This window comes from Oenanthe melanoleuca, chromosome 1 (assembly GCF_029582105.1).
Source record: "Oenanthe melanoleuca isolate GR-GAL-2019-014 chromosome 1, OMel1.0, whole genome shotgun sequence".
In the NCBI taxonomy this organism is placed as follows: Eukaryota; Metazoa; Chordata; class Aves; order Passeriformes; family Muscicapidae; genus Oenanthe; species Oenanthe melanoleuca.
Genome location: NC_079333.1, coordinates 75352831 through 75367689, shown reverse-complemented (window position 1 = coordinate 75367689; position 14859 = coordinate 75352831). Strand labels below are relative to the sequence as shown.

General features: G+C 37.0%; 1 protein-coding gene across 2 annotated transcripts in view; it reads right to left on the bottom strand.

Annotated features, from left to right (window-relative positions):
- TPP2 (tripeptidyl peptidase 2) overlaps positions 1-14859 on the bottom strand; it is a 52630-nt gene that overhangs the window by 23928 nt on the left and 13843 nt on the right. For both annotated transcript variants that reach the window (XM_056487497.1, XM_056487494.1), the window contains exons 10-19: positions 13422-13521; positions 11243-11391; positions 10999-11114; positions 9300-9468; positions 6571-6728; positions 6006-6082; positions 5273-5379; positions 4338-4492; positions 3053-3169; positions 1408-1508 (exon numbers count right to left, since the gene is read on the bottom strand). In XM_056487497.1, the coding sequence (XP_056343472.1) occupies positions 1408-1508; positions 3053-3169; positions 4338-4492; positions 5273-5379; positions 6006-6082; positions 6571-6728; positions 9300-9468; positions 10999-11114; positions 11243-11391; positions 13422-13521 (1249 nt within the window). The remainder of the gene's footprint in view (positions 1-1407; positions 1509-3052; positions 3170-4337; positions 4493-5272; positions 5380-6005; positions 6083-6570; positions 6729-9299; positions 9469-10998; positions 11115-11242; positions 11392-13421; positions 13522-14859) is intronic.

The window sequence follows — 14859 nt, the reverse complement described above, 5'->3', positions numbered from 1 at the left end:
ATCAGAGAATATAAACAAAATAATAATGATATAAAAAAAAACCTAACTTCAGAAAAATAATAGCAGAATCAGGGTGGTCTGATACCATTTAAGTTTACATTTCATTCATTAAATCAGATAACCTCTAGCTACATGATCAGAATTTGTCTCCAAGCTTCTGCCAGTTCTTTCATCACCAAGGGCACAGACTAGTCACCCAGTAAGATCTGGGTGCTGGGTCAGACCACAAGTCCATTTAACCCAGGTTTCCTAGTCTGGCAGACACTGGATAGACTGCTGACAGAAGTCTTAAGAACTGAGTAATACCACACATGATATGTCTCCCTAACATTCATCCTGCCTCCAAGCATTTGAAACAAGAGACAGAATGAAAAGCCATTCAGTAATCTTCCCTCTGTGTCATGACTCATTAGTTCATTCAAGAGACATTATTCCTGACTTAAATGAAATACCTAACTATTTCTCCATAGTTTACTTAATTGCAGTCCATTTACTGTGAGATGACTGAAGTAAAGAGTAAATGCTTTACAAGGAGTAAAGAGCATTTCCATTTTTCCAACCGAGAAACTATATTAAGGGACTGTTTTATTTCCTTATTCAGGGCACATCAAACACATTTTTTCTGAATCTAACAATACGTGGTATGTTCATTAAACTCCTGGCAACCTCAATTCCAGTTACAAGTACCTAAAAGCCCCAGGTAAGCCCAAAGTCTCCACTGTCAGGCCCAAATAATGAAAAATTTTGGATTACTGACCACTGTGAAATTGTCCAACATCTCAAAAGTACCATTTGAACCACATGGCATTTCTTTATCCTTCTGAAGTGACCAACTTTAATCACTGCTGAACCATTTAAAAGTTTTTCAGCTAAGTTCTTTCTCCAAATCAGCATTTGTTAAACTAACAAGGTAAACACAGCCTTCCCGCAAAAATTCTGCACCAAATTCTACAAAAACACTTCTGATCAAGCAAGAGAGAGAGAACAGTCTTCCAAGGCCAAAATTTGGCAGGATCCCAAGCAGTTGTTTCGTAAAAAAAACATAACAAAACTAAATAAAAAAACCAAACCAACAAACGTTAGCAAATAATAACTCAAATAAATACAAATTTTTTCTTTAGATATTAAAGTACCTTTCACCTCCAAGTGTCTGGAAGCAGTGGAATATTTTTCTAAATTTTTCTTCTTTCAAATTAGCTTAAGGAAAGTAATTTGTCTTGAAAAAGTGACCACAGAGAATGCTGGCAATTAACTGATGCTGACAAATCAATTGATGCTTCCAAAGCTACTTTGAATTTGACAGAAATATTTCTGTAATCCTGAATTTCACTGCTAATCTGTTACTGTTTCAACTCAACATATGAGGAGTTTTCCCAGTTTCCCGAAACAGCTCCCCAGAAACCCTACCTGAGTGTTTGAACCCAGCTTTTCAGATTTATGCATGGAGCAATATCTTCATATTTCAACAGGGACTGAACATCAAACCGTGCGATGCCTTCTGAAGCGTGCTAGAAGAGAATTGAACAATTATGCTTCTCTGCACTTACATCAGACAAGGGCCACCTCTTATGACTCTCATAATTACATAAGCTCTAATTATTTATACTTCGACAAGTAATACTGTCTAATTTTGACAGTGTCACAAGTGCACCTCTATTTTACAACAGCAGGTAATACTGGGACTTGCAAAACTTACCTAAATAAAACTTAAGCTCTGGTTGTTAATTTTTTCCCTTCCTTATTTAATCACTTTGTACAGAATTGGTAAGTCATACTTCAGGCAGGACAGCACTTTTTTTGTGCATTCAGGATGATTTACTTTCAATATGTAATTCAATATATACAGTATAGAATATTAAAACAAGTATTTTATGGTGCTTCCTAGGACTATTATTACAGAATAGATTAACCCTGCAAAAGAGAAGCAATACTGCATCCATAGACTTGGTGATGGGCAAAATAATTCAAAAAGTTTATTTCCAGCAGTATCCCATAGCAAAGATGCTAGTAGATGAGCACTACTGAAATTTATTTTATGAAAGTTACTGGTATTCAAAAAGGAAGGGCAAGACTACTTGTATTCTCTTATTTTTCACTGTCCATTATTCATTCAGAATAATCCTTCTGGGCTGGGGGGGCAGCTTCTGTGCACACCATCACCAACAGCTCTTTCTTTTTCTGTTCTACCAGCTCAACACACTGCACCCACTCTTTCTTCCTCAGTTTATTTAGCTCTTAGAGCCTGAATACATCCAAATTCACCCACAGGACAGCTACAATTTGCTCTGGCCTTTAGCTGAAAAAAAAGGCAGGAGCCAAGACAGATTAGCATGATGCTGCTTCATGTAGATACCAGCTCTGAAAGTATTCTCTCCTGAGGGGAGGCAGTGTCAAGCCACGCCAGGTTGCATAGGACAGCAAAGAACAAGGGACAAAGTATATAGATATCACACTAACACTCTAAGTAACTTTTTCAATCCTTTAATATCACAGACCATTAGGAACCATGACACTGCCCCACCCACTGCACCTTAAACTGCCCTAAATGATGAATTCTCAAGCCAATCACCACATCTCAACAGAACACTGAATAGAAAATAAACAAAATTTTACTCTGAATATGGTATTAAGCGTGCTGTTGTTTCAGCAATGGTAGTTGAGATATTCAAGTTCAAGAACTGTGGTCCCAGCAAAGTTTATTTACATAAAACACTTGATACTGTAAGCATATTTACATTTTCAGCCTTCTAGTATATTTTTGCTACTACTGCTGAGTTTAGGTTTTTTGTTTGGGTTTTTTCCCCCCCCTTTCTTTTTTCACAATTGGTTTATAATGAAAAGGCATAGAATAAAAATCATAAATAATGGTAACTGGTATTTCTCTGGGACTGAATTCCTATTTAAAAATTTTTAAGAGAAAACATTAAAGTCTCACATACAAAAATACTTTCACTGTTTCTAAAAACAGGCAAGAAGGAAAAAAAGCTGTTTTTCTTCCTGAGATACCATAGGATTTCATGATAATTCAATATAAGCACTCTGGAAAACTTACCATGTTTAGCTGAGGAGCACCACAAAGTACACCATGGAAAGAAACTGTGTAATTAATACTAACATCACTAAGGCTTGCCCACCACCGAGCAACACAAAATTCAAGGGTTTTTCCAGCCTGGGTAACAAAAGCACAAAGTTAGACTCCAGGTCCCATCTTCCTCTTCTATTGACCCCGGCCTCCCTAAACCCAAGCCAAAAAAACAAAAAAAAAACAAAAACAAAAAAACAAAAAAACAAAAAAAAGAAAAAAAAAAAATCAGAGTACAACTCAAAAAAGACCTCCTATGCCCAGTTTACTCCAATTGTACAGATTTGTACAGTACCAAGTAAGACATTATACTAGGCTCAGAAAACACAAAACTCCAATATAACAGCATCACTGACAAATGGTTCAAAAGAATGAGTGCCAGGATATACTCTACACAAAAGTACTGCTTTTAAATGCACTATCTTCCATTCTTATGCCTCACGCTAGGCAGATAAGTTAGTTCATAGATCACTTTATTTTGTGTCCCCCACAAAACAAATATTAGAAAAAGAGATCTCTCTCCACATGTAAGATGCCACAAAACTTGAGAGGTTTGGGTTAGTTTTGTTTTTGCCTGGTTGGTGGGGTTTTCTGGATTTTTCTTGTTTCAGTTTTTAAACAAAATCATGAAATAATGTATCAATGGGACCAACATAGCTTATGGTCCCCTCCCTGGTATTTCCACAGTGGGTAAGGGACTGAATTGCACAGAAATTGTAACTACTCTTTGGCATTAGAGCTGTACAAATCAACTGAGCAAAGCAGGGGACAAACTCGAATAGGAGGTTGTGTTACCCTCAGCCCTGAACTGTTAGCTCATTCCCTGGTTGTTCTGGACTCTTGAGCTAGCATTGTCCAAACTAAGACTCCTATACCTAGGATGTATGAATGCGAGTCAGTCAGTTACCCCTGGATTCAAGATGAAGATGTCCCAGACTTCCACATTAACCACTAAAGGCAAAATATGCTCATCTATCCAACAAGGCATAGCTCCTATTTGAAAGGGAAACAAACTGCTCCATATAAACAAGTACAAACAGCAGAGATTAACATGTATTATATTATTAAATAGCTCAGAAACATTAGCAAGCTATTAGAGATCTTTTCAAAACTGAAAAATCAGATGCACTGACTATTGTAACAAATACTGTTTCTTATAGCTTGGGTTTGGGGTTTTTCTTAGGAAAGAATCCCAAACAGATTGTTATACTGCACTGATACATTACTTTATTTATCCCACCCTAAGGTAACTTACTAAGACAGGAAATGCTTCAGTCACTGAGCCTTTTTCTGGTAAGGATGAAAACTTGTAGAACTCATGACTTCTGTAGGCTTTTTGTTTCACAAGCTGAACAGCATGAAGAACAAACTTGGCAGTCACATCAGCTGAACATGAACACACTGTCACTTCTAGATTAAAGGAAAAGAAATTTAGTCTGAAGACACAAGAATTTTAGAAGAAATGCAGAGATTCACCACAGAAACACTACTTTCACAAGTAATTTTTAATTTAAGAAGTTATGCAGTACTCCAAGTGCCTCTACATGTGAAAAATTTCAAAAGTCCTTTCAGGTTAAAGAAAACCAGCTAAGTTCAGAGGAACGTTAAAAAAAAAAAACATGTCTCACTTAAACGGTCAAAATTAACCAGATAGTACAGATGTATCACCTGTATAGGATAGATTTGCTTACAAACTAAGAGTTTTATCACTAACTTCAGGCTAAATGAAATATTTTTGAAAGGATTATTGTTTAGTAATCTCACAAAGAAAGACATTTTTTTTCCTACTTGCAAGATTATGAGCTTTTCACTCATTGTGAAAATCACATTTTCTTCAGTTATGACTTCTTTCAACACTACATCCATACACCTTTAAAAACTAGCTAAGCCTCAGACTTTTCCATAAACCTGAGGCATTCCTCTAGGTATACACAACCACTTCAGATTTTTACTGGCTTTTATTTTTTATTACTTACTTTTATTTAAGACTTAGAATCAAGATCCTACTATACCAAAAACCATTAAATAACTCAAAATCACTCACCTACGAGCTTAAAAATCAAACAAATATTTACATATTCATGGGCCAAAACCTTCAGTATTTATTCAGGCAGAACTCAAAATTATTTTAAACCAACTTTGTCAAGTCTGACAGATCTTTTATTTAGTCAATGTAATTATTTTCCTTACCAGCCCACGTAGCTCCCTGTGGAACATCAATGAAGTGCCTTTGGATCTGACCTGGTTTAAAATGAACATCTGTGTATGTCAGGTCATAGCTTGATGATTCATCTACTCTGTATGTCAAAAGGAAAACACAAATAGTAGTCAAACAAGCTGTGAAGCCAATTTCTGAAGCATTTTTAAATACAAAAATAATCTAAAAATGCATACAATGAGGATATTTAGTCTTTTTCACCAATTATTTAAATCTGAATACAGAACCTGACAGGACCAGGTATCCAAAGATTTAAGATGTCAGCTGCACCACACTATATAGACATCTTTCCAATCTCCCAGAAGTTACAGTGCTTAAACAAAAGTAACACAGAATCCTCATTTTTAGTGGACCTGCTTTTCCTGGCTGAGTGAATCACCAACTGAGGCATGGAAGCAGCAATATTTCCATTAATGAGTTAGAGAACAGCTACTTTGCCCTCTGGCTCTATGTACTCTAGTTCACCAGACTGAAATGAAAACCAATCTCCAGTTGACCTACACATATGAACAGTACATTGATTGATACTTTGGTCAACAAGCCAGAAGGCATCTGTACACTGATGGACCAGGAAGCTGCTGCCACTCTGGCTAAGGCCGCCAGGACACACTGCTGTCGTTACCAAAACTATAAAAAACATCACAGCTGCATAAGTTTGCTGTAAGAATCTTTTCAGGTGTTTGTAGAAAGCCTGGATTTACTCACCTTGTTGGTATAACAACAGTGATTGGAACTCTGAACAGAGGGCCTGCATTAGGCATTGCTGTATCATATCCACACACCTAACAAAATAAAATACAACTCAAAATCTTTGATCAAAATCAAACTATAGAAGATAACATTGAACTTAAATTAGGTGCAGAGTATTTTCAATCCTTGTAGTTGTCACTGAGGAGAAAAGGTCATTTGACCACTTTCACCTTAAAAACAGTTAAACACTAACAATCACTAAGGAAAAATATTTTTCCCATTTCGATTCATTTCACCAAAGGAAAAAATTTTAATCAAAAGGTATTTATTTGGCTAATGTTTTCTAAATGCTTTTCAAACACAGATACTCAAAGTTCTACAGGCATGTGCTATATAACATCCTACAGCACAACTATTGCTGAATCCTGGCTTCAAGACTGTATAGTGAAATACAGTGTGGCACTATTTTCTGGTCTGTAAAGCTCACAGATTTCATAGAGATAGTTTTTAAGGAAATAAAAAGTTGATAGAGACCCTATAAGGGCACAAAATCTTACTCTTAACACCAGTACTTCCATACCTCTGTATAATGTACTCCTTCTCTCAGGCCACGTGGATCCACACGAATATTTATGTGCCGACACTGGTTCATGAGTTCTAAATGACTAGGACACTGGACCCATGATGCATTTGAAGTTAAAGCTAAATGAAGCTGGAGAGATATTCTTTCAGTATTTTCTGTCAGGAAATAAATTATAAGAAGAATTCAATAACACAAATGTGCACATAGTCCACTGTAACAGTACTTGCCATTAAAATACACACATTGGTAAAATATAATAGGGATCAACTATTTAGTTGGGTTGATGTGTTTGGTTGATGTGGCCAGAAATCGGTATTCTATCACCATCTTTTAAAACTGGGTGGGGTAGTGATTCCTTATCTCCATGGCACATACCATCTGTTAATGGTCCATCTTTAAGACAAGATGGGGCAATCATCTTTATCTTTTCCACAACCCATCCTTCCTCCAGGAAGATATCATCTGCTGCTGACCCATTCAGTCCCACTATATGACTGATAAAATTACATCATCCCACTGGGAGATGCTCCAGCCAGGGGGAGGAACCAAGCCTTTCCTACCTAGATAAAAACGGAGCTGGTAGACAGATAGTTATCCTTCTTTCCACTGGATTCCAGAGGAGAAGCCAGACCTTTCTACATCATCCCTGGACTTTTGGAGGAAGGCTGCACCCTTCTACAGGAGTACTGCTTCAGCTGAACCACACCTGCCACTGCAGGGGGACTGTAGGCACCATTTGATCGGACTGTTACCAACACCCTGACTGACAGGGTTGGGATTGTTTTTGTAATGCTGTATTTTTTTTAATTTTTCCAGTAAAGAACTGTTATTCCTAATTCCCATATCTTTACCTGAGAGCCCCTTAATTTGGAGGGAGGGGTTTTACACATTCTCCATTTCAAAGAGAAGTTCCTGCCTTTATTTGCAGACACCTGTCCTTTAAACCAGGACAGGCCCCTGGATCTCAGATTCTACACAAAGGGAATGTTCTATACTACTTCTTTTAACTTGACAAAAACAGAATAGCAGCAGTAGGCAGTAAAATAGAAACAGCTTTGAAATTTCTCTCCTCTGGAACAGTCAAACCTGACAAAGTCAAAGGTAGGCAGGTAAGCAATGTTTCAGTTACCACAACAGTCTGGAAGCAGGTATAAACTTCCTTCTATAGACAAAGTGTTGCCTAGCGCAGAGAAATACAATAAAAAGCAATTATGTTGATTCTGAATGCTATGCTAATCACCAAATTACATTATAAAGCATACTAAGCATGAGGTAAAGTCTATTAAAATTACTATGAAAATCTAGTCAGATTTTGCAAACAGTGAGTCTGGCAGATTCTGTAAATTAGCTTCTATGCCAAATATTCTATGCATTAAAGCACAGCTTCCAGAAAAGCATCCAGGTAGTTGAAATGTTTTACTTATTAGCAGCTTCCTCCTGCTAAAAGATTATTGACACTTCGAAATTTTTTTCCTGTTTCTTAGTTCTAATTAAGCTTATCTTGTTTTTCAGACCTTCAATCACATCAAGATTAAGCAGAGAAAAGAACACTCTATTATAAATACAGGAGAAGCAATAAAAACTTGAAGAGCTTCAATGGACAAATTGAGCAATCAGCCTCCCTAAATTCTTATTTAGAGTTTCTCAAACTCAGCCTTGTTGAAGACACCAGACATAGCACAGAAATAACAAGGGAAAACAGGTCCCAGGGAAAACTAGGGAAACAATATCTACAACTATTATGTGCCATTCATACATTGCAACTGCCTAATTGGTTTCAGATTGCTTCTTTCATGCAGAAGTCCAGTGAACAATTGTTTTGTGTCACATGTTAAATTTAAAATGCACTGATTGCAATGTAAGCTGTGAAGCAATCAAGTTATTTGGAGTCAGTAATCTGCCCCACTTTATACCCTTTCTGCCCCTAAATAAACTCATCCCTTTGTCACATGTCAACCTACTTGATAATCAATGGTTTTAGGAAAGGAATAAACTCAGTAGCAAGCTCTCACATGGCTCATTTTTTGAATACAACATAATTCAGTCTCTCAGTGAGTTCTAATTTTTATTAACTAGAGCAGGGCAAAAGGGTTTGTGAAAAAAAAAGTAAAACCTTATTTTGATCTGCACAAGTTATTTTTAACCTTTTAGCAATAAAAGCCATATAAATTCCTGTATTACTCTTAGATATCTTTATTAATTATTAGATACTGAATTAAAGTTAATTCACTAAACAAGATTTTTCTCAGGTTGTAAAAACTTAGATAAAGTCAAAATCTAGAATTTATAGTTTTTAAATAATTGATGAAGTAATTTCTGGATAAGTGCTTTCATATTTACAACAACCATCAACCTTTGCCAAAAGTTTGTAACAAAAGCCCTGAAGTTCTCGAATTTCATGAAATATCAGGGATCTATAATTATTCTTCTCTGTTTTTCCCTAGCCTCCCAACTTGACTTTAAATTTCTACAGAACAAAGAGAGATCTCTTTTTTTTCACTGAGAGGAAGCATGAAGCAACAGTCTCTCCAAACAACAGTAAAGACCTGCAAATCTGAGGTTGGAATAAAAAAGTTGTTTATTTGCACACTTTCCTTTACCATGGAACTCAGGGTTACATTGACTCCTTTTACAGTACAGATTTCTATCACTCCTCATTATCACAGCTTTTTGTTTCCATTTGACATTTGTATTTCTTCACATCTCCTACAAAAGCTCTTTCCTACCTGTATTCTCAGGAAAGACAGGTTCTATGCCAACCCCATGATCAGATGGTGCCACTATCTGGGCTGGATCTCTGAGGTAGATTCCACGGTTGCTGCCGACAGTAACTGTGAAGCCGATGTTACTTGTGAATGATGAATTCTGAATGAGGTAGTCATAGGCTTTATCAACCTGTTAGAAAGGGAAAGTTCTAAATTAACAAATTTCAACTTAATAGCAATTTATGCATATTCTCTTCAATACGAAGTGTTGAGCAAGCACAGCAATGAACAGTAAAGTACCTCACATGCTACCTGAGCAGTACAGAAAATGAGGCAATTTTCACAGTCTGCAATGGCCACAGAAAGCACAGAACTTAAAAAAACAAACAAGGCCAAGTCTCCTCTGCTATAAATCCATTAAAAGATTTCTATTCAGAAATTACTTTGAAGAAGAGGACTTCAAGGCCCAAACCTACTATTCTAATTTAGGTAACCTTTTCAGAGGTGGAGCAACACTAGTTAAAACATTTAAAACTTCTATATAATAAGAAGTTGAGCAATACAGAAGAGACAAACAACGGAGTATCCATACAAGTTTTATATATTGATATGGAGTAAATGATCAGGTCATGGGTCTAAGTACATGAGCTGCCACAATACACTCACATGACAAATTCACTTTGTTTTAAAGACACCCTTCTACCTCACTTGCTATTTTACTGATTACAAAAATCTTAAATTCTCTTCTACTTGACAGCAAGGTATCTTCTTCACCAGTGAAGATTAGGGCACTCTCCTTTTAGACAAGTGGACACACAACATCTCGTCCCCCAGATCAATTTTAATCACATTTTAACATGTGATTTAATCACGAGCTACTAAAACACCAAGTATGGTGCATTTTGTTTTTGATACCGCTAGCCACCACTGCTGGCCTCTGTAACAAACCCAGCACTACAGATGTGTGTAATAGACATTAACTACTAGGTTCTAGCATCTCCAGAATATGAGTTTTGAGCCAAGCACTTACTATCTGGCATCTTGAAGCACAAGAGAAAAATCTTAGTACTTCTATATGACTAGGACTGGAGTGACTATAGGCAAAAACCAGGCCCAGCTCTGTAAGAACATTGAGCTTATGCACAGGGAGACAGTCAGTCAGTATGCCTTCATCATACAGAGCATCACATCACAGATTTCCAAGCTACTCTGATGCCCAGAAACTATGAACACCCAGACTGTTTAGTGCAGGCTTGCAGCAAAGTCACTGTACAACTGCAGCTGTACTTCTTTGTGAACCAGCATGGGTATCTGTTTTCACTGCCCAGAACTTACAATCCCACCTTTTGTCTGAACAGAATAAGTTCAGCTCTCTCTGACAATATATAAAAATATTTTTGGACATTAGGACAGAATTTAGGTGCCCAAATCCACACGTGGGCAATAAAAACCTATATCCCACTTTTATGTCCATGTATCTTTTTGATCAGTCTAAGAATGTGTCCCGTTATCACATTTATTTTACAGTAACCACATGCTGCAACTGGAAGAACCTTCTTATTCCTCCTCCCCTCCCACTACATCCCCTTCCTCTCCCCCAGTGAGATTTGAGAATCAAGTAGCATGGAACAGAGTAATATCACCTCAAAAGCTGCTTTTTTTTTTTGTGAGTTAGTGTTTCATCAGCAGTTATTATACTGGCTTTTTTGCTTGCAAGTACCTGAATAATGCCATGTCCTTGTGCAAATACTTCTATGTTTTCAGCTTTCACTGCTGTATTTTCTAGAGCTCTTCTGACAGAATGAACAGTGTAATGAACATTATTAGCTTTGAGTCCTAAAAATAAAAATAAGGGTGTTACTGGATGCAACAAAAAATTTGAAAGCAACAGCATTTTTCTAAGAGGAAAAAGTATCTAATCTCTTAGAGATGATGCATCTGTGTTTAACACTGTAGCACTTTACCTGACAATACTAGCGCAATGCCTCCACAGGCATTGGGAGAAGACATGGATGTGCCGTTCATGAGTTGTGTTCCTCGCAGAGTCCAGTTTGGAACAGAAGCAATAGCACCTCCTGGGGCACTGATACTTACTCCAAGGGCTCCATCAGTGCTAGTATTAAAAAGCAATGGTTAAAACACCAACTTTTTTTTTTTTCTTTTTTTTTCTTTTTTTTGCACACTTTAAGATAAAGTTATCAGTATATTTAAAAAAATTGTTCACTTTAGAGAATATCACTATTTTATTTCACTAAATCCATTAAACCCAAGAAAAAAGCATGCCACCAAGTAACAATTTAAAATGTCATGTTGTGACAGCTGCGCCTGTTTTACAGCACGAGGTTTCTAAATTTTCACTCCTTCAATATTTTTCACCAGGCTTCAGTTTAGCCAGTAGAATACTTTCTGGGATTTGAATTACAACATGTGCACAAACCAACCAACCTATTAAACACTTCAATAAATAAATTACTATTCCATTTAGCCTATTCAATGGTTACTACCTCTAAAGAAAAACAGTAAAACAGGATAGAAGGCTAGAAAAGATCCAAAACCTAGACTACTAATTCTACACTAATTCTGCATGTTGACAGTTCACTACCAGGTCAAGTTTTGAATTACAAGCCTGAGACAAGAGGGCAAGGGAAGAATGCATAAAAAGTAATGGCAAGAGATAGGTCAGGATTAGCTGGGCCTGATCCCTAAATCCCACTTTTCTTTTTCACAAGCATATTTAAGAACAGAGCAACTGTGTGCCTATGGCACAGTTAGAGTAACATATAGTTTTCAATTCTATGAGCCAGATATGCTCCATCTTTCTTGCTCTGGATAGACAAAAATTGCACTGCTTGAATAAGGACAGCCCTGTGCCTGAGCTATTAAGTTCTGTGGAGAAGCAGGGTATTTCAGGGTACTTATACCCCACACTAATGACTTCATATGTCTAACATCAGAATATTCCAAGTATGATACTGCAATGTGATGTCTGGACGTATTTTATGACAGCCATACATAAACCTATAAAAAGGTTCTGCATCCCAACACCTCTGCAGTGCACCTCTGCAGTGCACAGCACATCTCCCTGAAAGCCTCTACTGCTTACTGGGACAGACTGATCCCTACATCAAGATTGCTCTAACAAACTTCAGGAACTCTCCAGTCATTGGCATATTGCACCTAAAACAAGGAGAATCTTCCTTTGGCCAGACTTGGCCTTTCAGCTGACTATTTTATAGGGCACAGCAAGTAAGCACACAAAAAGTGATCTATATCTATGTGTGTGTGTGTATACATCTATCAAAATTAATTACAAACTGATCTCCCTTTCTCAGCTGAAGGCAGAGAGCACATTTCTCTCTTCACTACACAAAACATGACAATTCTTCATAGTAAGATTCTTGAAACAAAATACTTGCCTGTATATATATATATATATATACACACACACCATAACAGCTGGAGAACAATTCTGAAGTCTAAACAAAGGCAAGAACTCAGAAGAGATGCTACTACTTTTTTCTTTGTTTATCTGTTGCATTACTATCAGAGGGTTCTGAGACATAAAATCAAAATTGGAGTTTACATTGCCCTTAAAATTTATTTTATAGATATTTCAGAAAATTTTCTGTAGTGTAAGACAGAAAACAATTTTTTCTGCCTACTCACACCTCTGCTGGACTCAAGCAAAACCCTTAAGTTATGCCATCACAGGAATGCATCACATCACATACCAGTGAAGCCAGAAGTAATACCACTACAGTAACAGTATTTATTTTAATCTTCATCACTTACAGTACATTTAAATTCACCACACTAACTTACTGAAAAAAACACTATAGAAGAAAGTAAAATAGAAAAGAACCAAACAAATTTCCTAACAACCTTTCAGTAACTTTTATCATCTTTGAATAGATATGCAACCAAATACTTTCCTGAAAAATACAGGCTGTGCTGTTCCTGCCATTCCTTTTCCTCCAGGAATTCTAGAGCTGAACATACAAAGGTGTTGCCAGAAGAGCAGGCTAGTTACGCTCTTTCCATAGGGAAGAAATAGTTTTATTTTGGTATTAACAATCAATTTTAGATTTTGAGTTATATCATCTGAACCCCAATGTAATTCATTTGTTCTTGGATATAACCTACCTAGGCCCTCTGGATGACCAAGTGTATTGATTTGCTGGCAGTTTTTCTCTCAAAGAGTATTCAGCAACCATCATGTCAGGTGACACGTAGGCACCAACACCTGGAAAAAACATTCCAGCATTTTAGATGTAATATGAATTTTTATTAAAAACTAAAGTAAAATACACCTGTGGTTTAAATTCTTAATGAGACGAATCCTTGTTTGACATGTAAAATGGAAACACACATTTTCCATCTCATTAAATCCAGATATTTCTGCAAGGCAAGTGTAAAGCATCAAGCTATGCAGTAACAATGCCTGATGGGCACACTGTGTAATAGTAAAATATCATGCAAACTTCTAAGTTTCACTTTTATTCAGCTGGAATATAACCTTCTACACTTCTTTCACAACAGGTAACTTGTACATATCTTCTCTCTCTCCTGTGCCCCTTTCCTCTGTTTGCACTGCTGTGCCACAAACTACAACAACTGCACGTCAGAGCAATCCATGGGAATTGGTTCATGTTCACATGACCCAGCTACACCCCCTGGAGCAAATGGCCAAAGTTACAATCTCAAACAGTGAGGAGACAGTCTTTACTGGGTATCAGCTCCAAGTGCACAGAGTATGTAAAGGACTACATCAAAGCCTGATAAAGTAGCATTTGTAGAAGAGAATGCCAAGGATGCAACTGCAACTCTGTCATCTACCTATTTGAAATGGCAACACTCCACTTTGTTTACATCACAAGCACTACCAGGGTGGTACAAAACTAACTTATCAAGCTGACAGATTTGGCAAGGCCTGTGTCTGTGAGAACTAAGCCAACCTGTCAGCTGAATTTTGCTTTACCCTCAAAAAACAAAAACTATCTGGTTCACTCCAGATGGAGGACAGCAGCAAGCTACTTGGCATGCAGAATGAATAATCACCCAGTCTCTAGAGTGATACAACTAAGCTGAATTGACAGAGTAGATGCACTGTAAGAGCAAAGCCAGTGCAGACCTGAAAAGAGCTTGTTAGTTCCAGTTCCAACCCCCAGTCTCAGTAATGAATTAATAGCAGATGAACTTTCAGAAAGTAATCAGCATTAATTCTACTAACTGCCCTGGAATAGCAGCTCTCCAGCTTTCAAGGTTTCATGCTAGTCTCCTTACAAACTGGTCTCCTTGCATAAGAATTCTGAGACTTAAAAAGCATTTTGAGTAATGCACTACTGAGACAATAAATTATTTATATAAAAATTAGAACTAAAGAAGTTACTCTGAATTCTAGACATTTTGCTAAATCTTATAACTCAATCTTCCACTAAAATATCAAAATCATACATTAGCTCATCAGAAAAAGAATTTTAATGACAGCAATAGATTTGCACAGCAATGGAACTGCAGCTGGAAAAATCCCTCCCCTACAAGGACATGTCTAGATCCTGACATGGGATTATTTTCTATCCAA